Source organism: Mustelus asterias, chromosome 6 (genome assembly GCF_964213995.1).
Source record: "Mustelus asterias chromosome 6, sMusAst1.hap1.1, whole genome shotgun sequence".
Lineage (NCBI taxonomy): Eukaryota > Metazoa > Chordata > Chondrichthyes > Carcharhiniformes > Triakidae > Mustelus > Mustelus asterias.
In genome coordinates this window covers 107074373-107100832 of record NC_135806.1, presented here as the reverse complement: position 1 = coordinate 107100832, position 26460 = coordinate 107074373, and the positions used below count along the sequence as shown (strand labels likewise).

The following is a 26460-nucleotide window of genomic DNA, read 5'->3' as shown; positions in this document are numbered from 1 at the left end:
AAAGAATTATATAGACATTTATAATTAAGATCCAGTTACAAGAAATTAGCATATATGATTCAAAGATGTATCTTTGTACAGAAGTTATATCTGTATCTACTCACAACTATCAATTAGGTTTACATCATGCATGAAGGGTATAGTTGTCCAACTACAACTTGTGCACTCTATCTAATTAAAAAACAACAAGCATGTATTTTTTTCTCTGCAATTATGAAGTTATCTTTCTAATCTTTCCCATTGTCTCCTGTTAGAACAGACACTAGTAAGCCACAGCTGTGCATTATTCAATGGAGGTCTTGTGTAGTTTTATCATCCTTGATGCTTATCTGTGTCTACTTTAATCAAGACATATGGTTTTCACATAGCTTTCCCTGTGTGTCTGGGTCTAGCAACTTGCCTGATTTTTAACCCTTTCAATCCTGGTTCTTAATTAAACCTTAATATGACATGTTTCTTCTAAATAGGTCAAGAAAGCTCCTCTTCTGGATCTTCTAGAACATTACAGATTTTTTCCTGTAACCATTGGAAGGTTTTATCAGCAACACAGTCAAAAAGGTTGATGTTAGCTTGATAATAGTGATCCAGGCGCTTCTCATTGCAGCATTGGTTTAAAACATCCAAGAGGTTGCAAAATGACTTTCCCAGTGAATCCCATTGTTGAGGTTCTGGATACTTTTCCCTCGCATGTAAATAGAGAATCTGCAAAGAGGAGAAACAGTGAGAATTTGAACAAGCTAAATATGCTAATTAATGTAGAATATAACTGCAAAATCTACCTTCATCATGAAGGATCCAAGAAAAGGTCGGCTCTTTCCTTGATAGCTTTCACAAAGTTGATCCACTGTCCAATAGTAACCATTGAGAGATTTTAAGATTTTGAAGGCTTTCTTTCGATGGCCACCATTGATATCAATTTTGCCAAATAAGAATGCATCAATTCTTGAGAAGGAAGGCCTTTAAAAAAATAATGCATAGCTGTAATTTTCCCTCACACATCATGTGGTTATAAATTATAGTGATTGGAGTTTATTCAAAGCTGCCAGGACATCCTCCCTCCGAACATCTATTTCCTCCAGCCTATTAGCCTGTAACACCTTCTCTTCCTCAAAAACATGGCCCCTCTCCTTGGTGAACACCGAAGAAAAGTATTCATTCATCACCTCGCCTATCTCTACTGACTCCATACACAAGTTCCCACTACTGTCCTTGACCGGCCCTAACCTCACCCTGGTCATTCTTTTATTTCTCACATAAGAGTAAAAAGCCTTGGGGTTTTCCTTGATCCGACCCGCCAAGGACTTCTCGTGTCCCCTCCTAGCTCTCCTAAGCCCCTTTTTCAGCTCATTCCTTGCTAAATTGTAACCCTCAATCGAGCCATCTGAACCTTGTTTCCTCATCCCTACATAAGCTTCCCTCTTCCTTTTCACAAGACATTCCACCTCTTTCGTGAACCATGGTTCCCTCACTCGGCCATTTCCTCCCTGCCTGACAGGGACATACCTATCAAGGACATCCAGTATTTGTTCCTTGAAAAAGTTCCACTTTTCATTAGTTCCTTTCTCTGACAGTTTCTGTTCCCAACTTATGCCCCCTAATTCTTGCCTAATCGCATCATAATTACCTCTCCCCCAATTGTAAACCTTGCCCTGCCGTACGGCCCTATCCCTCTCCATTGCAATAACAAAAGACACCGAATTGTGGTCACTATCTCCAAAGTGCTCTCCCACAACCAAATCTAACACTTGGCCCGGTTCATTTCCCAGTACCAAATCCAATGTGGCCTCACCTCTTGTTGGCCTATCCACATATTGTGTCAGGAAACCCTCCTGCACACACTGCACAAAAACTGCCCCATCCGAACTATTTGACCTACAAAGGTTCCAATCAATATTTGGAAAGTTAAAGTCCCCCATGATAACTACCCTGTGACCCCCACACATATCCATAATCTGCTTAGCAATTTCTTCCTCCACATCTCTATTACTATTTGGGGGCCTATAGTAAACTCCTAACAACGTGACCGCTCCTTTCCTATTTCTAACCTCAGCCCATATTACCTCAGTGTGCAGATCCTCCTCGAAGTGCCTTTCCGCAGCCGTTAAACTATCCTTGATTAACAATGCCACTCCTCCACCTCTTTTACCAGCTTCCCTACACTTAGTGAAACATCTATACCCCGGAACGTCCAACAACCATTCCTGTCCTTGTTCTACCCACGTCTCCGTAATGGCCACAACATCATAGTCCCAAGTACCAATCCACGCCCCAAGTTCATCTACCTTGTTCCGGATGCTCCTTGCATTGACGTAGACACACTTCAACCCACCCTTGACCCTGATACCTTCCCCAATACCTCACCACCCTCACTGACTTCTGGACTACAACTCCTTTTCCCACTCCCCTGACAAATTAGTTTAAACCCCCCGAAGAGCCGTAACAAATTTCCCTCCTAGGATATTGGTGCCCCTCTGGTTCAGGTGCACCCCGTCCTGTTTGTACAGGTCCCAGCTTCCCCAGAATGTGTTCCAATTATCCACGTATCTGAAACCCTCCCTCCCACACCATCCCTGCAACCACATGTTAAACTGCACTCTCTCCCTGTTCCTCAACTCGCTATCACGTGGCACCGGCAATGTACCAGAGATGACCACATGTTTTGTCTTGGCTCTCAGCTTCCAGCCCAGCTCCAGAAATTCCTGCTTTAAATCCCCGTCCCTTCTCATACCTATGTCATTGGTACCAATGTGTACCACGACTTGTGACTGTTTCCCCTCCCCCTTCAGAATCCGGAAAACACGGTCTGAGACGTCACGGACCTTGGCATCCAATAGGCAACATACCATCCATGAGTCTCTTTTGCTGCCACAGAACCTCCTATCTATCCCTCTAACTAACGAGTCCCCAATAACTATTGCCCTCCCGCTCTTCCCCTTACCCTCCCGAGCCACAGAGACGGACACAGTGCTGGAGATCCTCTCACTGCGGCTCACCACTGGTATGTCATCCCCCTCAACCGTATCCAAAGCGGAATACTTGTTGCTAAGGGGAACGACCACCGGGGATCCCTGCACGGACTGCTTCCTCCCAGCCCCTCTCACCGTCACCCATCTGTTTTCATTCCTCGGAGTAACTGTATTCCTAAAGCTTCTGTCTATGGCCATCTCTGCGTCCCTGATGATCTTAAGTTCATCCAACTCCAGCTCCAGTTCCCTAACACGGTTTTGGAGGAGCTGCAGATGGGTGCACTTCCCACAGGTGTAATCAGCAGGGACACTGTCGTCATCCCTCACCTCAAACATAGTGCAAGAGGAACATAGCACTGCCTGCACACCCATCCCCTCTAGATACCTTGCCAGTACCAGGTAGAAACAGCAAAAATGAATTAAACTCACCCCTGCTCGCCCTGTCCCCCGAAGCCCTGTGAGCCAAAGCCTCATAGCTCACACTCTGCTTCCCACGCACTCCACTGCCCGCTCCCGACGCTGCCCGCTGTATACTGCAGCCTACCTTTTATACTTCACGCGCTTAAAAAACCCTTCCCAGACTCCTTAGCAGCCCACTTCCAGTTTTCACTTTAAACTTAAAATACTACTGCAAAAGTAAAGGCCAAAAAAAACCACACACTAGCTGACTAATTAAATAAATAAACAATTCAATTAATCTCTCACCAGCACTGCTGCCTCCAATCACTCCCTCTCAGCTTGCTCCAGTGGAACAATGAGGGGGAACCTCCCAGGTAACTGACTTTTAAAGTTAAAATAAAAACCCTTCCCAGACTCCTTAGCAGCCCACTTCCAGTTTTCACTTTAAACTTAAAATACTACTGCAAAGGTAAAGGCCAAAAAAAACCACACACTAGCTGACTAATTAAATAAATAAACAATTCAATTAATCTCTCACCAGCACTGCTGCCTCCAATCACTCCCTTTCAGCTTGCTCCAGTGGAACTTGTGTATGGAGTCAGTAGAGATAGGCGAGGTGATGAATGAATACTTTTCTTCGGTGTTCACCAAGGAGAGGGGCCATGTTTTTGAGGAAGAGAAGGTGTTACAGGCTAATAGGCTGGAGGAAATAGATGTTCGGAGGGAGGATGTCCTGGCAGCTTTGAATAAACTGAAGGTCGATAAGTCCCCTGGGCCTGATGAAATGTATCCTAGGATTCTTTGGGAGGCAAGGGATGAGATTGCAGAGCCTTTGGCTTTGATCTTTGGGTCCTCGCTGTCCACGGGGATGGTGCCAGAGGACTGGAGAATGGCAAATGTTGTTCCTCTGTTTAAGAAAGGGAATAGAAATGACCCTGGTAATTATAGACCAGTTAGTCTTACTTCGGTGGTTGGTAAGTTGATGGAAAAGGTCCTTAGAGATGGGATTTACGACCATTTAGAAAGATGCGGATTAATCCAGGATAGTCAGCACGGATTCGTGAAGGGCAAGTCGTGCCTCACAAATTTGATTGAATTTTTTGAGGAGGTAACTAAGTGTGTTGATGAAGGTAGGGCAGTTGATGTCATATACATGGACTTTAGTAAGGCGTTTGATAAGGTCGGCTTATGATGAAAGTGAGGAGGTGTGGGATAGAGGGAAAGTTGGCCGATTGGATAGGTAACTGGCTATCTGATCGAAGACAGAGGGTGGTGGTGGATGGAAAATTTTCGGATTGGAGGCAGGTTGCTAGCGGAGTGCCGCAGGGATCAGTGCTTGGTCCTCTGCTCTTTGTGATTTTTATTAATGACTTAGAGGAGGGGGCTGAAGGGTGGATCAGTAAATTTGCTGATGACACCAAGATTGGTGGAGTAGTGGATGAGGTGGAGGGCTGTTGTAGGCTGCAAAGAGACATAGATAGGATGCAAAGCTGGGCTGAAAAATGGCAAATGGAGTTTAACCCTGATAAATGTGAGGTGATTCATTTTGGTAGGACTAATTTAAATATGGATTACAGGGTCAAAGGTAGGGTTCTGAAGACTGTGGAGGAACAGAGAGATCTTGGGGTCCATATCCACAGATCTCTGACGGTTGCCACTCAAGTGGATAGAGCTGTGAAGAAGGCCTATAGTGTGTTAGCTTTTATTAACAGGGGGTTGGAGTTTAAGAGCCGTGGGGTTATGCTGCAACTGTACAGGACCTTGGTGAGACCACGTTTTGAATATTGTGTGCAGTTCTGGCCACCTCACTATAAGAAGGATGTGGAAGCGCTGGAAAGAGTGCAGAGGAGATTTACCAGGATGCTGCCTGGTTTGGAGGGTAGGTCTTATGAGGAAAGGTTGAGGGAGCTAGGGCTGTTCTCTCTGGAGCGGAGGAGGCTGAGGGGAGACTTAATAGAGGTTTATAAAATGATGAAGGGGATAGATAGAGTGAACGTTCAAAGACTATTTCCTCGGGTGGATGGAGCTATTACAAGGGGGCATAACTATAGGATTCGTGGTGGGAGATACAGGAAGGATATCAGAGGTAGGTTCTTTACGCAGAGAGTGGTTGGGGTGTGGAATGGACTGCCTGCAGTGATAGTGGAGTCAGACACTTTAGGAACATTTAAGCGGTTATTGGATAGGCACATGGAGCACACCAGGATGATAGGGAGTGGGATAGCTTGATCTTGGTTTCAGATAAAGCTCGGCACAACATCGTGGGCCGAAGGGCCTGTTCTGTGCTGTACTGTTCTATGTTCTATGTTCTATAGCAACTCTGGCTGAACAATTTTGTTCTGTAATTGCAGCAATAATCAATCTCGAATGCCCGTCGTCACAAAGAGATATTCTAAATGAGTTGATTACTGACACTTAAAAGTTAAAAATAAGCTCAGGATCAACAACAAGCTGCATTTCTTTAAGTGGCCTGATGTAGACCAACAACCCAAAGTGCTTTGCAGAAGCGTGATCAAAAACGGATCCTCAGGCAAAAAGGAAAATACCTTTCGATACAAGTTCAGTAAAATAAGTGGGTTTTAAGGAGAATGTTCATTGAGAAGAGTGTGATAGTGGAAAAAGAGGGACGTAAAGGTGAAAATTTAATACCATGGAATCTAGGTGGCTAAAAGTGGGGAGTAGAATGGGAGTCGTATGAATGAAGCGGAACAGCTGACAGAGAGATCCACGGTACAGCAACCGAAGAGGAAAGAGTCGAATTGGATTCCCCCGGAAGGCCGCTGCCCTCGACTCGACATGTATGTTCAAGCCGTCAGGGGATGCGTCAATGCCAGACTCAGACTGTTCAATTAGTGCAGCGGACGAGATGAATGCCCCCCACCCCCATATATTCAAAATTTTATCCTTATTGCTATTTTGAAAAATTGATTTCCTGCTGAACTAAAACAATGGCTGCTATGAGTCATATTACTACATGGTTGGCTACCCCCAAGAGTTTCAAGGACACAATAATTCTTGTCTCAGCTTCTGGAATCTCTCACTGTTCAGACTCACTTTCAAAGGGAACTCCAGGGATGTCATTTGCCTCTGATAAGCTCACCAAGCTGGCAGAGTCAGTGGGTCTGCCTGGATAATGGCTTCCTAAACTTCAGACCCTCAACACAGATGATATCTCTTTCAATGACTAATGACTGGGACATTATCAGTCCTGAAATCAAAGCCAAATCCAGATGCAGGATAAACATCCCTTTTGAGCTCATTGTGGAGAAGGAAGGTCACATGACTCAAGTGATCACTCTGAAATCCCAATATACTTTTAAGAACTAAGAAATAACCAGTCTGTTGTTTTAACGTCCAACTGTTGAACCCTAAAGAAGCAAGCTCCTCCAAGCGGAACAACATGTCCATCTAACTATGCTGGAACACTTCGTACCATTGCCTACAGAACTGACTCAATCTCTGCATACCTACTTCATCATGCGTTATCAGTCACAACTAAAAAATTGTACTCTTTGTACTTTGCACCTCATGTGAACAAATATTTATTTTTTGTGCAATCGCAGAAGGTGTAATACCTGCCCCTTTACCTCTTCCATGCTCACCATCCAAGGTCCAAAACACTCATTCCAGGTTAAGCAGCGTTTCACTTGCACCTTTCAATTTGGTCTATTGCATTCGCTGCTCCCAATGTGGCTTTTATATCAGAGAGACCAAATGTAGACTGGGTGATCGCTTTGCTGAGCACCTTCGGTCTGTGCGCAATCAGGGCCTTGGTTGCATCTCATCTACCAGCTAGGCACTTTACAGCCTTCTGGTCTCAACATCAAATTCAACAACTCCAGATGATTAGCTCTACCCCACCTCGACCCCTTTGTTTTCATTTCATTTCCTTTTTAACTGTTCTCTGCCTTTTATTTCTTTGTTGTCCTTTCCCCCCCCCCACTCTTTCCCCATATTCTATCCCCCCTTTCCTTACCTTTACTCCCCATTTGCTTCCCCTTTCCCCCTTTTTCTCAATTTTCTCTCTCTCCCACCCATCTCACCCCTCCCCCCACATCTTCATCTGTCACAGTTCACCCTCTGATTTTAGCAGCTCTACCATTTGGCTATTCACACTTTCTATTCTCTCCATGGACTGCCATTAGCAGCCTTTCTGTGGCTATGACTAAACTTTCATTCCCTCACCCACTAGTATAAATATCTCCCACTTTCTATGCCTTTTAGCTTTGGCAAAGGGTCTCGACTCGACACGTCAGCTCTTTTCTCTCCTTACAGATGCTACAGACCTGCTGAGATTTTCCAGCATTTTCTCTTTTGGTTTCAGATTCCGGCACCTGCAGTAATTTGCTTTTATTTATTTTTTGTGGTCCCCGTACTGTAGAACTCCTTTTCCATCTCGCCGCCCCAGTGTGTGTGTGGGAAAGGGGCCGGGGGGAGTGGTGGTGGTGGTGTGTGTGTGAGAGAGAGAACTAACCTTAATCCTAATCCAAGTTTGCTGTGCAGTATTAGTAAAATTAGATCGTGAAAACAGAAGGGTTGGGGAAAACACGCCACTGAGACAGTGGTGCTGGGTGTCACCAGTGTATCTGTGAAAACTAATGCTCTGTTTTTGGATGCTGTCATTGAGGAGTAACATGTAGTTGAGAAATAGGAGGGAAATGTAGACCCATGGGGAGCACCAGAGGTAATCATGGTCCAGGAGCAAGAACAGAAGCCACTTTATATGATTCTTTAGCTATGATTAGATTGATAAGAATGGAAGCAGACAGGTGCAGTCCCACCCAGCTAGATATCGGTGGAGAAGCATTGGAAGAGGATGGTATGATCATCTGTGTCAAGAGTTGTAAACTTATTCAAGAAAGACAAACAGTCACTTTGTTATTTGGTAAAAGCCATTTCAGTACTGTGGCAAATGTCAGTTCTGGGAAAAATAGTCACAGATGTAAAAGGTGACAGCACATTCAAGGACTCAGAAGAGGAAAGTGACAATGGAGCAATGGTTTGTTAACAGAGGCACCAAGCATTGTTTTTTTTACTGTGAGTGGTGATGACAGCAGGAAAGGGAAAACAATATTTAACTTATGTCTTTAGCATTGTTCCTTTGATCTTACTATGCAAAAGGAGGCTATTCTGCCCATTGAGTCTGCACTGACTCTCCAAAGATCATCTTACCCAGGCTCACCCCTGGATTGGAGTACAGGAATAAAGGGAATCTTTTCAAATTATTTCGGGTTTTAGTGAGACCACACTGGAGCACTGTGTATAGTTTTGGCCCCCATATCTAAGGAAGGATGTAGTTGTGCTTGAGGCAGGAGAAGAGAAGGTTTATTTGGTTCCTGGGATGGCAACGATAGCCTATGATGAGACTTTGTAAACTAGACCTGTACTCTCTGGAAAAGAATAAGAAGTGACATCATGGAAACACTCAGGATTTTGAGAAGATTTGATGCAATTGTTGGTGAGGCCACACCTGGAATATTGTGTGCAGTTCTGGTCTCCTTATCTGAGGAAGGATGTTCTTGCTCTAGAAGGAGTGCAGGAAGATTTACCAGATTGATTCCTGGGATGACAGGACTGACGTATGAGGGGAGATTGGATCAGTTAGGATTGTATTCGCTAGAGTTCAAAAGAATAAGTGGGGATTTCATAGAAGCCTTTAAAATTCTAACAGGACTAGGCATGGTAGAGTCAACAAGGATATTCCGATGGTGGGGGTGTCCAGAACCAGGGGTCAAAGTCTGAGGATACAGGGTAGATCGTTTAGGACAGAGATGAGGAGAAATTTCTTCACCCAGAGAATGGTCAGCCTATGGAATTCACTACCACACAAAGCAGTTGATGCCAAAAAATTGTATTTTTTCAAGAAGTAGTTAGACATAGAACTTAGGCAAAAGGGATCAAAGGATATGGGGGGAAGGTGGGATCAGGCTATTCAGTTGGATGATCAGCCATGGTCATAATGAATGGCGGAGCAGGCTCGAAGGGCCAAATGGCCTTCTCCTGCTCCTATTTTTTCTATGACAGAGTAGACACTAAGAGGTTGTTTCCCTTGGGTGGGGTATCTAAAAAATGAGGCACAGTCTCAAGATCAGGGGCTGATTATTTACAACTGGGATGAGGAGAATTTTCTTCACTCAGAGGGTTATGAATCTTTGAAATTATCCACCCTAGAGGGCTGTGGATTCCCAATCATTAAGTCTATTTAAGACAGAGATTGATTTTTGGTCCCTCGGGGAAACATGGGATATGGGGAGTGGGTGAGAAAGTGGAGTTGAAGCAAACAATGAACCATGATTGTATTGAATTGTGGAGCAAGCATGAAGGGCTGTGGGTCTACTCCTGCTTCTATTTCTTACGTAGCTCCAAGAGCTTTTTCCAGAGGCAGCACCAAGTCTGTAGTTGGTCCACAAAGTGCTTTTCACTGTTCAAGAGGACACAGATCAAAGCTTTCATAAACTTACCATTATCATTTACTGATATGCAAGTTAAATAACTTACCAGTGTGCATTGTATAAAATCTTGCAGACCAACTGCTGTGTCTCTCAAGATCCTGATAACAACACTGATTTACATGGTCAGTTTAGTCAAACAAATACATTTTTTTTACCTCCATTGTATTCCATGACATGTCATATCTATGCCCATGTTTCTGACATCGTTTTGTTGTTGATCGCTCAGCCATTTGGACTGGCCATTCAGCCATTTTGGAAAAGGCCATTTCACATCAGAATATTGAAGGGCATCTTCAATGCAAAGCACCATATCAATTTTTATCCAGTCGATCATCAGAGGCAAAGCTGCAGCTGTAATCTTCTTTTTCCTAACTAAAAATACATTTCATCATCAGTTAAATGCATAAGATACCAAATAGATGAGATACAATATAACATCTAATGTCAAAGCTGAATTTCCTTCAATTTGGGACAAATGTAATCACAATTAAGTGACAGCTTTCAAAATACTTTAAAAAACATTGACATTCTGTAGTAGTGCTCATCAGGAACCATTTTTATCTGACTATCCATAAGAACAAGACTATGATAGGTTGTCTGTCACTAATACAGAATGACTGTTTAACCCTAAGTAAGGCAGGACATTGATTCAAATGAATAAATACAGTTATAGAACAGGAGTCTAAAAGATGGTTAATATCAAATGAGAGAAAATCCTATTAATTTTAGTTAAAGAGACCAGCAATCCACACTACAATAAAACAATAAAATGGGAGGCAATCAGGGCTTGGGAGGAATGAGACATAGTAGGGGCAATATGAGCCACGGCCACAGAAAAATCAGGACTGGGAATTAAATAGTGCAGGTTTCACATCTTTAGAAAAAAACAGACACCAGGACAATCCAGCCCCCCTGCGGAAAAACTGAGGCAATCCACTTACATCCCCATTGACTTTAGTGAGACCTGAAGATCTCACCAGGAGGAGGGCCCAGATAGCCCCACTCAGGGAAGGAACAAGAGAAGGTGGAGTAATTGTACATGTTCAGGACTACATAAGGTTGGTGGAAAAAAGGGACACAGTGATCAACAAGACAAAAATAGAATCCAATGGATAAAGATAAGAGATAATAAAGGATTCACCACACTAATAGGTGTGCTCTACAGACCACCTAATTGTGGAAGAGAGCTAGAGGAAGAAACATAGAAGAATCAGGCAATCAGGATTTGGGAGGAATGAGACATAGTAGGGGCAATATAGGCCACAGCCACGGAAAAATCAGGACTGTGAATTAAACAGTGCAGGTATAACATCTTTAGATAAGATAAATGCCAGGACAATCCAGCACCTTTGTGGGAAAACTGAGGCGATGCACTTATATCCGCATTGACTCTGGAAAGACCTGAAGATCTCAGAAAAAGGGGAGGTGGAGTAATTGTACATGTTCAGGATAACATTGTCAGCAGAAAAAAAGGACACAGTGATCAACAAGACAAAAATAGAATCCATATGGATAAAGATAAGAGATCATAAATGATTCACCACACTAATAGGTGTCCTCTACAGACCACCTGATTGTGGACGGGAGGTGGAGGAAGAAACAGAGGAATTAGGGTATTTAATAAAAACATAGAATAATAATCATGGGGGATTTCACACACTGATATTAACTGGTCAGAAGAGGTAGGTGAAAGGGTTGGAGGGGGGTGCGGGGTGATCATGAAGATGTGCTTATGCCAAATTATTAGTTTTAATCCAATGGCCAGAAACATGAATTGAATTTTTAAAAACAGATTTTTGAAAGTGCAGACTAAAATGACATGACCTCACAGCCAAGATGGCTACCTAACTTGCATTATTTGATTTGATTTATTATTGTCACATGTATTAGTATAAAGCAAAAAGTATTGTTTCTTGCGCGCTATACACACAAAGCATACCGTTCATAGAGAAGGAAACGAGAGAGTGCAGAGTGTAGTGTTACAGTCATAGCTAGGGCATAGAGAAAGATCAATTTAGTGCAAGGTAGGTCCATTCAAAAGTCTGACGGCAGCAGGGAAGAAGTTGTTCTTGAGTCGGTTGGTACGTGACCTCAGACTTTTGTATCTTTTTTCCGATGGAAGAAGTTGGAAGAGAGAATGTCCGGGGTGCGTGGGGTCCTTAATTATGCTGGCTGCTTTGCCGAGGCAGCGGGAAGTGTAGACAGAGTCAGTGGATGGGAGACTGGTTTGCGTGATGGATTGGGCTACATTCATGACCTTTTGTAGTTTCTTGCGGTCTTGGGCAGAGCAGGAGCCATACCAAGCTGTGATACAACTAGAAGTAATGCTTTTTATGGTGCATCTGTAAAAGTTGGAGAGAGTTGTAGCTGACATGCCAAATTTCCTTAGTCTTCTGAGAAAGTAGAGGCGTTGGTGAGCTTTCTTAACTATAGTGTCGGCATGGGGGGACCAGGAGAGGTTGTTGGCGATCTGGACACCTAAAAACTTGAAGCTCTTAACCCTTTCTACTTCATCCCCGTTGTTGACGTAAAGTGACACCTGACTCAGTCTGTCCGATTTCCAGCTCAATATATTTGAAAGTGCCTGAAGCCTGACTTCCAACCCTGAATTCCTTCCTCAGCCCAGAGATTACAATAGCTTTGAAATCACCAGTACCACCCCACAAAAAATCATCGACATGCATCATAAAGATACCAGAAAAATTTCCTTCATGGTGCCAGTAAAACATTGCAGGATCTGCTTTCAACTGACAACAGCCTAACTTTAACAAAACTGACCTTACCAAATAGTATCAAACTCTAGATGCATCATTTAGCCCATATACACATTTATTTAACTTCCAGAGTACTCCTTCTGTGTTAGCTGCCTCTTTAGGAGGACAGAGAAAGATGTCTCTCTGAAGCTGATGCCCCTGCAAAAAGGCAGCTTTTATATCTATAGATTTGCATTCCCATGCATTTGTAGCTAACAGAGCCAAGAAGATCTTTAAAATAACCTTTCCTGCCGTAGGTGAATCCACACTTAAAGCTTGGTCTCCTAAGTTTTCTTCAAATCCCCTTGCCACAAGCCTGGCCTTTGACTTATAAGTTCCATCGGGAAGCACCTTTTCTGTGCAAATCCATCTGTGAGATAGAGCTCTTTGTCCCCTATCTGGTACCTCCGTGTATCCCCCAAATTCACTCCAACTGTGCAGTTCTTGCTGTTTGGCATCTTTTATAACTTTTTCATCTAATTTATTGGAAGCCACCAAACTCTCACAGGCATGTGGACTTCTACTCCTATTAGCATTTGTAGTGTTACTCATATTCCGACACCTTGTCAAGCTACTTCCCCTATCCCGCCTGATATCTCGTCCAGTACTACCACTGCTTGATCTTTCCCTCCTGGTGTGGGATGTTCTTTCAAAGTTCTCAATCTCTTCCTGTAATCACATTCACTATTGGACTTACTATCTGAACTGGCGCTACGTTTCTGTGCCCTCCATTTCTGAACTTCATGTTCCCAATCTATGGTCCTGACATCCTCCCCGTATTCTTTACATTCAACCAGTGTTTATACTTTCCAGTGGCCTTCCCTGCTCTACTAATGACAGTTGCATCCTTCCATTGACTAGACCCTTCCATAAGTAAGTCACTTTTGTACCAACTTTTGGCAGTTATCCTTTAGTGTAAATGGCCTGTTCTAGGTCATTAGAAGTATTGTGTTCCTCTCCAGATACCCTGTCTATTTCAGCTAACTGGTCCTCATAATTCTGTAATTTGAGAGTTTCAGATGACCCTGGTTCCTAGACCACAGATACCCTACAGTGCAGAAAGAGGCCATTTGGCCCATTGAGTCTGCACCGACCACAATCCCACCCAGGCCTTGCCCCCATATCCCTACATATTTACCCACTAATCCCTCTAACTTACACATCTCAGGACATGAAGGGGCAATTTTAGCATGGCCAATCAACCTAACCCACACATCTTTGGACTGTGGGAGGAAACCCACGCAGACACGAGGAGAATGTGCAAACTCCACACAGACAGTGACCCAAGCCGGGAATCGAACCCAGGTCCCTGGAGCTGTGAAGCAGCAGTGCTAACCATTATGCCACCGTGCCGTCCTCATCATGTTCGTCTGCTCTTTCTAAATTCGGAAGTTTGTGACCTGTACCCATTATCCTTGATGAATGTACCTTAATAGTCTGAATACCATGTTGCAAAACAATCATTTTGCCATCTATGCCTATAACCTTCACTGGGCCTTTCCATTAATTAAAATTGTCTTTCTTATAGTATACTATGCCTCCTTGCTGAAAAACGGTATTTGATGGCCGTACATTGTGCCTTAAAGCTCCGCGAATTCTTTCAGAGACTTCTGCTTCCAAAAATGCTCTTCTACTTATATGCAATGCATTTAAATGCTCAGCAAAGGCAGATCTAATTGTGGTCCCTTCCCAAGCTGGAGGCTGGTCATTCAAAATAGACAGAATTTTAGGATTTCTACCAAATACTAATTGATATGGACTGTAGCCCCCAACCATCTGTAATGAGTTCTTTGCATGTACCGCCTATGCTAAGGCTGAATTTAACTTGCAATGCCAAAATTTTCCAGAGCATCTCATCCATTACTGCATGCTTCCTCTCACACACCCCATTACTAAATGGGCTTTCCGTAGTCATATCATGACTGTGATATTCATGTTTTTACACATATCCCTAAACTCATCGTTCGCAAATACCTCCCCCCCACCCCTTCCCCCCCTCCTCCCCCCCCACCCACAATATCGACTGTAAGGAACTTTGCTGGTGGCCCCATCCCTGTCCCTATCCATTTTTCCATAATCTGATCCAGGATTACTCTCTTTTCTTTACTACGTACAACGGGTTGATTTACTAAATCTGGTCACGAAATTTATAAAATGCAAAATGAATATATTGTTTGCTTTATCCCAGATCTTAAGGCCCATGGCCACAATGTCGTTAAAATCTCTGGGCAAAGGTAGAGTTACTATCAGTCGTGATGGTATCCTTCTGTACTTCACACTGACCACTGACCAGTTCAATCAGCTTAGTATAATCCTCATCTCTTACACCTGCATCCTTTAATAAATTTTGCAGCCTTTGAGGAGACAGATGCGCAAATTACCGATGCAACTTCAACACAATGAGCTTTTTATCTGCTAAAATCCCATTTCCAGATGCTAATAACACTTCCTTAACTCTTTACCCGGCAGATTATTTGTCATCATTTGTCAATAGTGTCCTAATTGTGTAAATTGTAAGTCCAACGTTTTTCCAAAAATTGGTGCCTTATCATTTTCCATATCCCCTGCCCCTCAGGCCTCACCCCATTGGCACTGACTATTGCCGGTGGGCACTGCCAGGGTGCCAGGTTGGCAGTGTTAGGGTGCCAGCTGGCACTGCCAGGGTCCCAGGCTGGCATTGCCCCATGGACACTGCCTGACCCCCTGCCCCCAACCACCTAGGGCTTCAATGGCCGCAGGCCCCACCGGCGAGGCTATCACATCTGGTAAGCTCTGGCGAAGACTTCAACCAGCGAGGGGACTAAGGTAAGTGGGCCTGGGCAATTGTGTCCCAGGCTTGTTAATGACATGCTAAGCATGTGATTAATATTTAAATCAGCCTCGCATTCGGGAAGGGAGCAAGACTGATTTCGCCGGCAGAATGTGAAACATAGAAAGAAACATAGAAACCCTACAGTGCAGAAGGAGGCCATTCGGCCCATCGAGTCTGCACCGACCACAATCCCACCCAAGCCCTACCCCCACATATTTACCCGCTAATCCCTCTAACTCCACATTTCAGGGACAATTTTTAACCTGGCCAATCAACCTAACCCACACATCTTTGGACTGTGGGAGGAAACCGGAGCACCCGGAGGAAACCCACGCAGACACGAGGAGAATGTGCAAACTCCACACAGACAGTGACCCGAGCCGGGAATCGAACCCGGGACCCTGGAGCTGTGAAGCAGCAGTGCTAACCACTGTGCTACCGTGCCGCCCACGTGGCCAGCAAGATCACAAGAGATGAGAAATTGGGCACGAGCTGCGCCAATCGACTGGCATAGCGAACCGGTAAGATCGCCCCCTTAGTAATTTTTGGGAAAATTCTAGCCCACATCTCTCCTCTGGAAAATAGCCTAACTTCTCCAATCTGTCACCTGGAACCTTTCACATGAGGGAAGATATAGGGGAAAATGGAGGGTTAGGAAAGAGGCCTACATTAAGTGTACAGGCAGTAGTAGAGTGCGTGAGTAAAGTGAATACAAAGGGCAGCACGGTGGCATAGTGGTTAGCACTGCTGCCTCGCAGCGCCAGGGGCCCAAGTTCAATTCCAGCCTCGGGTGACTGTTTGTGTGGAGTTTGCACGTTCTCCCTGTGTCTGCGCGGGTTTCCTCCAGGTGCTCTGGTTTCCTCCCACAGTCCAAAGATGTGTGGGTTAGGTTGATTGGCTGTGCTAAATTGCCCCTTAGCGTCAGGGGATTAGAAAGGTAAATGTGTGGGGTTACGGGGATGGGGCTTGGGTGGGATTGTGGTCGATGCAGAACTGAAGAGCCGAATGGCCTCCTTCTGCACTGAAGGGATTCTATGAAATTTGGAGAAGTCAAAAAACCATCAGGAAGGCAAAGAGGAACTATGATATAAATTATTAAGGAACATAAAACCAAATAGTGATTTTTAAAAATTAATTCATTGAACATGGGCATTGCTGGCTGGCCAGCATCTATTGTCCATCCCTAGTTGCCGAGGGCAGTTGAGAGTCAACCACATTGCTGTGGGTTTGGAGTCACATGTAGGCCAGACCAGGTAAGGATGGCAGATTTCCTTCGCCAAAGGGCATTGGTGAACCAGATGGGTTTATCCAACAATCGACAATGGTTTCATGGTCATCAGTAGATTGTTAATTCCAGATTTTTTTATTGAATTCAAATTCAACCATTTGCGTTGGCGGGATTCGAATCCAGGTCGGCTCGGTGGCACAATGCTTAGCACTGCTGCCTCACAGCGCCAGGTTTGATTCCCGGCTTATCTCATTGTCTGTGTTGAGTTTGTACATTCTCCCCATGTCTGCGTGGGTTTCCTCCGGGTGCTCCGGATTCCTCCCACAGTCTGAAAGACGTGCTGGTTAGGTGTATTGACCCGAACAGGCGCCAGCCCGACTGTGGCGAAGAGGAGATTTTCATAATAACTTCATTGCAGTGTTAATGTAAGCCTACTTGTGACTAATAAATCAACTTTACTTTAACCTTCAATAATAATACCACTAGGCACATCAGTAGAAAGGGATTAACATCATTAAGGGATGAATATGGTAGTATCACGGGCAACAACGGAGAGATGACAGAAATATTAAATAATTATTTTACTTTGGTATTTTTCAGAGAGATAGAATAAATAGATACAGCATTGAATGATGCGATGAGTAATGCAAGAAGGGCATTTAAAATAAAAATGGAGGCGAATTGAATAAACTTAAACTCAAAGTGGATAAAACTTCTTGTCTGGACAGATTACAATCTTCTGATTTGATTTATTATTGTCACATGTATTAACATACAGTGAAAAGTATTGTTTCTTGCGCGTCATACAGACAAAGCATACCATTCATAGAGAAGGAAACGAGAGAGTGTAGGATGTAGTGTTGCAGTCATAGCTAGGGTGTCGAGAAAAATCAACTTAATGCAAGGTAAGTCCATTCAAAAGTCTGACGGCAGCAGGGAAGAAGCTGTTCTTGAGTCAGTTGGTACGTGACCTCAGACTTTTGTATCTTTTTCCTGAAGGGAGAAGGTGGAAGAGAGAATGTCCGGAGTGCGTGGGGTCCTTAATTATGCTGGCTGCTTTGTCAAGGCAGCGGGAAATGTAGGCAGAGTCAATGGATGGGAGGCTGGTTGGCATGATGGATTGGGCTACATTCACGACCTTTTATAGTTTCTTGCGGTCTTGGGCAGAGCAGGAGCCATACCAAGCAGTGATACAACCAGAAGGAATGCTTTCTATGGTGCATCTGCAAAATCGTAGCTGACATGCCAAATTTCCTTAGACTTCTGAGAAAGTAGAGGCGTTGGTGGGCTTTCTTAACTGTAGTGTTGGCATGGGGGGACCAGGACAGGTTGTTGGTGATCTGGACACCTAAAATATTCAAGCTCTCGACCCTTTCTACTTTGTCCCTGTTGATGTAGACAGGGGCATGTTCTCCACTACGCTTTCTGAAGTCAATGACAATCTCCTTCGTTTTGTTGACATTGAGGGAGAGATTATTGTTGCCGCACCAGTTCACCAGATTCTCTATCTCTTTCCTGTACTCTGTCTCATCATTGTTTGAGATCCGACCCACTATGATGGTGTCGTCAGCAAACTTGAAAATCGAATTGGAGAGGAATTTGGCCACACAGTCATGGGTGTATAAGGAGTATAGTAGGGGGCTGAGAACAGGCTTGTGGGACACCGGTATTGAGGATGATCGTGGAGGAGGTGTTGTTGCCTGTCCTTACTGATTGTGGTCTGTGAGTTAGGAAGTTCAGGATCCAGTCGCAGAGGGAGGTGCCAAGGCCCAGGCCATGGAGTTTGGAGATGAGTTTCATGGGAATAATGGTGTTGAAGGCTGAGCTGTAATCAATAAATAGGAGTCTGACATAGGTGTCCTTGTTATCTAGGTGTTCCAGGGTTGAGTGCAGGGTCAGGGAGATGGCGTCTGCTGTGGACCTGTTGCGGCGGTAGGCAAACTGTGGATCGAGGTAGTCCGGAAGGCTGGAATTGATTCGTGCCATGACTAGCCTTTCGAAGCACTTCATAATGATGGAGGTCAGAGCCACCGGCTGATAGTCATTAAGGCACGCTGCTTGGTTTTTCTTAGGTACCGGGATGATCGTCTTCTTGAAGCAGATAGGGACCTCAGATTGTTGTAAAGAGAGATTGAATATGTTTGTGAATACCCCCGCCAGCTGATCCGCACAGGATCTGAGTGCACGTCCGGGTACCCCATCTGGGCCAGCCTCTTTCCGTGGGTTGACCTTCTAGAAGCTGCTCTGACATCTGCAATGGTGACCCCAGATACAGGTTCATCCAGGGCTTCCAGGGTGGAGGGCATGCTCTCGCTGACCTCTTGCTCAAAACAGGCATAGAATGCATTGCGCTCATCAGGGAGAGGTGCTTTGGAGCTGGTGATTTTACATGCCTTCATCTTGTAGCCTGTTGCGTCTTGCAGACCTTGCCATAGTCGGCGGGGGTCGGTGTGCATCTGCATATTTTACAAGAATTTAGGGAAGAGACATGTAATTCCTATAATTAAGGAGGGAGACAATACATTTCCCAGGGAAGTATAGACTAATCAGCTTAACTTCAGTGGTCGCAAAAATAATGACGCTACTAAAGAAGAGAACAGAAGAATACCTAGAAAAAATATATAATAATGAATGTAATAATTATAATATAGTCAGCATGTATTCCAAAAGGAAAACCTTGTTGAATTTTTTGTGGTGGTCATGAAGAAAGTAGACAATAGTATTGTAGTAGATGTAAATTGTCCAAATTTTCAAAAGGTCATGATAAGTTGCCACATAATAGACTAATGAGTAAGGTCAGAGAATGTGGAGTCAGGGTCAACTGGCAGAATGCAGTGTTAGCTAGCTTCAAGACATAATAGAGAGTGGGAATGATGGGTAGTTATTCTGAATGGCAGAAGGTGGGAAGTGGTGTTCCATAATGATCATTCCTGAATACTGAGGAGGAATGTAATAAATAAAGGAACATTAATAAACTTGCAGAAGGGGAAAATAATTGGCAAATAAAGTTCAACATAGCTAAATGTGAGTTAACATGTTTTGGTAGGAAGAGTAAGAAGGTGCAAGACTCAGTGGGGAAAAGGAAAGAAGGAATACAGAAAGCAAAACTATTTAAAATTATAATAGTGGTTACAGAGAGAGTGTTTCCTCTTGTCAGAAAGAGTGTAGCCAAAGGCCATCAATTTAAAGTAGTCACCAAGAAATCCATTAAGGAATTTAGAAGAAACTCCTTTACCTAAAGTGAGGAGAATGTGGAACTCACCACCACACAGAGTGATTGAAGCAAATAGTAGAGATGCATTTAAGGGGAAGCGAGACAAGAGGAAATCTCAAATCTCTTTTAAGAAGTTATCAATCTCTACAGGGGTTGCAACAATATAGAGAGACACTTGTTGAATCCCAGTGAAGTTGAGCTAGTCTAATTCTGTAGCTCCACTAGCCTATTAAAAAAAGCAGGATTCATCCTGATTTATTTGGGTCATTTTCCACCCTGCCATTTTGGTTTAGATATTGACCCTTTAAGGTAAACATTTACTACATCCCCGAATGGTTAGACCTACGCAGTCCCACAATTCTTACTGGCTTACCTAAACTCTTCCATGTGATGTGCCTGTTTATTAACTGTTTAAATGTCAGCCCCTCTGGAGGGTGTTGCTGCACAGAGGTAGAAAGGGCCTTTAAGTCTGCATGAAGCACTGGACCCATGGTCTGCCAGTGGGATGCGGGACCCCTGGTCTGTCAGTGGGAGGCGGGACCCCTGGTCTGTCAGTGGGAGGCGGGACCCCTGGTCTGCCAGTGGGAGGCGAGACCCATGGTCCGCCAATGGGAGGCGGGACCCTGGTCTGCCAGTTGGAGGCGGGACCCATGGTCCACCAGTTGGAGGCGGGACCCCTGGTCCACCAGTGGGAGGCAGACTCCAGGAAGCTGCACCATCTCCTGTCACCTCCAGGAACCTGGAGGCCAACTGGAAAATCCTGATTTGCCTCCTTAAATAGGCCTTTTAGGCCTTTAGCTAATTGTCTACCCAGCACTTGTAGGAATTGACCCAGAGGCAGGCAGGAAACAGGGAACTGACATGTAAATCAACAAAATTCCCTGTTTGTCCACCTCTGTTCCCAGCCCCAGTGGGGGTTTTTGTATTGCATGGTCATTTATTCACTGACTCATGTGGGAGCTTGCTGTGCAGAAATTGACAATTGTATTTCCTACTTTCCAATTCCAAAGTAGTTAATTTGCTCTTAAGCGCTTTGGGCCTGCATTAATAAATTGTTTCTTTTTTTTACAATGCATTCATCTACATCAAAAAGCCATTTGCCTTGCTTCAAACTATCTACATAAATAACCCCAATCTCTCCAAAGATAGTCGATCTACCTTTTACTCATAACCTGTCTACTAATGATTGAATGCTATGTGGAATATGATTGATGAGGGTAGGGCAATGGATGTTGTCTACATGGACTTCAGTAAGGCCTTTGACAAGGTCCCTCATGACAGACTGTTGCAGAAGGTGAAGTCGCATGGGATCAGAGGTGAGCTGACAAGGTGGATACAAAACTGGCTTGGTCAAAGAACGACACACGACAGTGCAGAGTCGCTGAGCAGAAACTGATAGCCAAGTTCCGCACACATGAGGACGGTCTAAACCGGGATCTTGGGTTTATGTCACACTATCAGTAACCCCCACAGCTTGCCTCCTGGACTTGCAGAATCTCACTGGCTGTCCTGTCTGGAGACAACACACATCTCTTTAACCTGTGCTTAATGCTCCCTCCACTCACATTGTCTGTATCTTTAAGACCTGGTTGGCTGTAGAGATTCACATTCTAATCAATATTCTGTAACTTGATTTTGTGTCTCTGTGCTCTGTTTGAGAGCAGATATCCACTCCAACTGACGAAGGAGCAGCGCTCCGAAAGCTAATGGCATTTGCTACCAAATAAACCTGTTGGACTTTAACCTGGTGTTGTTAAAACTCTTACTGTGTTCACCCCAGTCCAACGCCGGCATCTCCACATTGGTCAAAGAAGACAGAGGGTAGCAGTGGAAGGGTGTGTTTCTGAATGGAGGCTGTGACAAGTGGCGTCCCTCTGGGATCAGTGCTGGGATCTTTGCTGTTTGTAATATATATAAATGATTTGGAGGAAAATGTAACTGGATTGATTAGTAAGTTTGCGGATGACACAAAGGTTGGTGGATTTGCAGATAGCGATGAGGACCATCAGAGGATACAGCAGGATATAGATCAGTTGGAGACTTGGGCGGAGAGTTGGCAGATAGAGTTTAATCTGGACAAATGTGACGTAATGCATTTTGGAAGGTCTAATACAGATAGGAAATATACAGTAAATGGCAGAACCTATAAAAGTATTGATAGGCAAAGGGATCTGGGTGTACAGGTACACAGGTCACTGAAAGTGGCAATGCAGGTAGAGAAGGTAGTCAAGAAGGCATATGACATGCTTGCCTTCATCGGCCGGGGCATTGAGTTTAAAAATTGGCAAGTCATGTTGCAGCTTTATAGAACCTTAGTTAGGCCGCACTTGGAATATAGTATTAAATTCTGGTCGCCACACTATCAGAAGGATGTGGAGGCTTTGGAGAGGATACAGAAAAGCTTTACCAGGATGTTGTCTGGTATGGAGGGCATTAGCTATGAGGAGAGGTTGGAGAAACTTAGTTTGTTCTCACTGGAGCGACGGAGGTTGAGGGGCGACCTGATAGAAGTCTACACGATTATGAGAGGCATGGACATAGTGGATAGTCAGAAGCTTTTTCCCAGGGTGCAAGAGTCAATTACTAGGGGGCACAGGTTTAAGGTGCGAGGGGCAAGGTTTAAAAGAGATGTACGAAGCAGATTTTTTACACAGAGGGTGGTGGATGCCTGGAACTCGTTGCCAGGGAAGGTAGTGGAAGCGGATACGGTAGTGACTTTTAAGGGACGTCTTGACAAATACATGAATAGGATGGGAATCGAGGGATATGGTCCCCGGAAGGGTAGGGGGCTTTAGTTAAGTTGGGCAGAATGGTCGATGCAGGCTTGGAGGGCCGAAGGGCCTGTTCCTGTGCTGTAATTTTCTTTGTTCTTTTGAACATTATTTTCTGGGCTACAGGGATCACAGATATATCATAATGTAGAAGTCACTCACCGGGTGGCTTTACGTTTATTTCTGATTCTGAGATAAGTATTGTTTCATTACTCTTGAATAACCTGTTTATCTGGTAGTATTGCACAATTAACCATCACAATCTTGTATTTAGTTATACTTTGATCACTCATTGAGCAGATTAACATCTGAACAACAGCTCCTGCCGTACTCTCAATCATATCTTTCTTTTACAACAGGACATAAACCTTCTCGGTGTCTCTTGAACTGTAGCTGGCTGTAGGGCGGGTAGAATGGTGATATGTAGCACTAGATCTGGGAAATCAGAGGGTCGCTCGCATTTTATTTTCTCTCCCTCCTGCGAGGAGATTCCTGGAGTGAAAGGGACACTCTCCACGGCAGTTTCAGCTGAGATCGGGAGTACAACACTGCAGGGAGCTTGGCATTGTTTCCGTTCATTTTTGCTATTTTTTTGTCAGGGTTTCTCAATGGCTGACTTTCAAGCATTGACAAGTTTGCTTGCTTTAGGTTCCCCAGCAACCAGATAAGAGTGACAATGACCAGAGGTAAGAACACGGAAAACCAGTTGTTGCTTTACCATCAGGTCCAGTTTCTTGCTGTTTTGATACTTGGCACCACACCCTCCAGCCTTCGAAAAATTCAAATATTTTTATTTGTTAATTGTCAAAACTGATCGGCCAAAAGGCTAAAACATTTTTAGATAACGCTATATATGTATTTACCTTTAAAGAAAGGATTATCCTTGTAGTACGTCTGTTTATATTCAATTACCAACTCAAACAGTTTCAAGATAGTTCCATCGTGCGCAAAGCAACTCCATGTCCCGTTTACACGCTCGTCAATTGAAAATTTTTCCAAATTCTTGTCATTTGGAGTAACCTTAAGTTTATCCTTTCGCAAGGGAACGAGTACATCCAGTTCATCCACAGCCTCTGCTTTGGTTCTATCTGCAATGCTCCCAACCAGGATGAAGTCATTCGCAAACAAGTCGTCCTTACTGTGAATAAACTCAAGAAGCTGTTTTAGCATCGACTGTAAAGTGCTTTTCTTAACCGCTTCGTCTGGCTCCTTTTTGACGTAATTTGCATAATATTTCTGCAGGGGCTCCTCCAGTAAGTCATTCATTGCAGCTATTTGCAACTCCAGTTTATCTGAATTATTTTGCAGCAACTCTGAAACTGAATTGGCTGCAGTTTTGTTTGCTTCGAATCTCTTGACAGAAGCAGAAAGTTGTTCGAAGGAAATGTTTGAACTTCCTGTATGCTGATGAAGTATTTTTGCAGTCTGCTGTACTGCTTAATCTGGTCATAAAGCAGCCAATAAGATAGTCACTGAGAAATCAGATAGGGAACTCAGGAGAAACTTGTTTACCCAATAAGTGAAACGAATGTGAAACTTGTGCTGCCACAAGCAGTTGAGGCATTTAAGGACAAGCTGGGTAAACAGTTGAGGGAGGAATCGAATAAAATAATACGCTGATAGGGTGAGATGGAAAGGGTAGAGGTTGATGCACTATCAATCAAGCAAAGACTAGTTTGTATGGAAGAACAAATAGGCTTTTATTAGCAAAAGACTTGGAGCACACCCATGCCGATGAACTGGTCCAGAGACTGAGGCAGGGGGGTGGGGAGCAGTCACCTTTATACCTGGACCGGGAGGAGTCTCAGGCAGGGCCGGCAGGGGCATGTCCAGGCATGTCACACACACACAGGCAATAAGCTAACAGTGGTTTACCACAGAGGTTCATGTAGATGTTTGGAGGATGTGGCTGGAAAGACACTGGACTTTTGAAAATGTGATTATATAGAAAAACATTTTGACCTCAATATTAATCAGGGAAGGGGGCTCCTTTTAAAGTTAATTCAATAATCTAATTTCCATGTGCACTGGTCTGGGAAAGCCAAATGTGAGACCATATCTTCCATGGTGGAACAGTATCTAGTGACCTGGAGACATTTCCTGGTTACTCTTTTAGTAGACCTGTTGCAATGCTTTAAATGCGGGACAAATTCATTGCTTTTGTCACTTTGTTTCTGAAGTGGATTTAAATCTAGATGGTTGCTCTGACTGTCTACTGATGGATGAAGTTTTCAATAAAATGTGCAGAGCATTGACTCCAGCATCGGCCAGTCCCTCTTTGTGGATGTTGATAGTGAGGGATTCAGCAATGGCACTGCTATTGAATGCCAAGAGGCAACGGTTAGATCCTTCCATACGAACTAGGAACAGGAGTAGTCAATTCAATCCCTCAAGCCTGCTCCACCATTCAATACGATCATGGCTGATCTCAGATCGGCCTCAACTCCACTTTACTGCCCATTCGCCATAACCCTTCAACCCTTTACTAGTTAAAAATCTGTCTATCTCCTACTTAAATTTACTGAATATCCCAGAATCCACTACACTCTGGAGTAGTGAATTCTACAGATTCACCACCTTTTGAGAGAAGTAGTTTATTCTCATCTCTATTTTAAATCTGCTACCCCTTATCCTAAAACTATGATCTCTTGTTGGAGATGGTCATTGCCTGGCACTTGTGTGGCACCAATGTTACTTGCCAGCCCAAACCTGGGTATATTCTAGGTCTTGCTGCATTTGGACATGGATTGCTTCAATATCTAACCGTGGGCGGCATGGTAGCACAGTGGTTAGCACTGCTGCTTCACAGCTCCAGGGACCTGGGTTCGATTCCCGGCTTGGGTTGCTGTCTGTGTGGAGTTTGCACATTCTCCTCGTGTCTGCGTGGGTTTCCTCCAGGTGCTCCGGTTTCCTCCCACAGTCCAAAGGTGTGCGGATTAGATTGATTGGCCATGCTAAAATTGCCCCTTAGTTTTCCTGAGATGTGTAGGTTAGAGGGATTAGTGGGTAAAATATGTAGGGATAAGGGGGTAGGGCCTGGGTGGGATTGTGGTCGGTGCAGTCTCGATGGGCCGAATGGCCTCTTTCTGTACTGTCGGGTTTCTATGATTCTATCTAAGGAGTTGTGAATGGTGCTGAATATTGTGCAATCATCAGCAAACATTTCCACTTCAGGCATTATGACGGAAGGAACACCATTGATGAAACAGCTGAAGATGGTTGGGCCTAGGACACTACCCTGAGGAACTCCAGCAGTGATGTCCTGGAACTGAGATAATTGATCTCCAACAACCACAACCAGCTTCCCTTGTGCTAGCTATCACTCCAACCAATGGAGAATTTCCCCCCTGATTCCCATTGACTCAAGTTTTGCTAGGCCTCTTTGATACCACATTTGGTCAAATGATGCCTTGATGTCAAGGGTGGTCATTCTCACCTCACCTCTTTTGCCATGTTTGGACCAAGGCTATAATGAGGTCAGGAGCTGAGTGACCCTGGCAGAACATAAACTGAGCCTAGATTATTGCTAAGCAAGTGCCACTTGATAGCACTGTTGATGACCCCTTCCATCACTTTGCTGATAATTGAGAGTAGACTGATGGGGTGGTAGTTGGTCAAATTGGATTTGTCCTGCTTTTTGCTGTGCCCCCGCGTCCTAGTCTCCCCTGCTAATGGAAACAACTTCCCTACGTCCATCCTATCTAAGCCGTTCATTATCTTGTAAGTTTCTATCAGATCTCCCCTCAACCTCCTAAACTCCAATGAATATAATCCCACGATCCTCAGACGTTCATCGTCCCTTCTTAAACAGCGGTGTTACATTAGCTACTTTCCAGTCCTCTGGTACCCTCCATGCCTCCAGTGA

General features: G+C 44.2%; 1 protein-coding gene across 1 annotated transcript; it reads right to left on the bottom strand.

Moving 5' to 3' along the window:
* Window positions 1-24003, bottom strand: LOC144495329 (protein mab-21-like 3). Its single transcript, XM_078215431.1, has 4 exons — window positions 23459-24003; window positions 9973-10189; window positions 780-957; window positions 1-702 (listed from the first exon to the last, which is right to left on the bottom strand). The coding sequence occupies exons 1-4, from the start codon at window positions 23859-23861 to the stop codon at window positions 469-471; spliced, it is 1032 nt and encodes a 343-aa protein (XP_078071557.1). The 5' UTR covers window positions 23862-24003; the 3' UTR covers window positions 1-468.
* Window positions 24004-26460: the final 2457 nt, after the last annotated feature.

What these genes read in the sequence shown, in the direction of transcription:
- LOC144495329 (XM_078215431.1), bottom strand. Translation starts at nt 23,861, where the DNA reads ATGAATGACTTACTGGAGGAGCCCCTGCAGAAATATTATGCAAATTAC. An exon ending in GGATAATCCTTTCTTTAAAG is followed by an intron (nt 10,190 to 23,458) that starts GTAAATACATAT and finishes ATGTATTTTTAG; the next exon opens with TTAGGAAAAAGAAGATTACA. An exon ending in TGTCATGGAATACAATGGAG is followed by an intron (nt 958 to 9,972) that starts GTAAAAAAAATG and finishes ATTTTTTTAAAG; the next exon opens with GCCTTCCTTCTCAAGAATTG.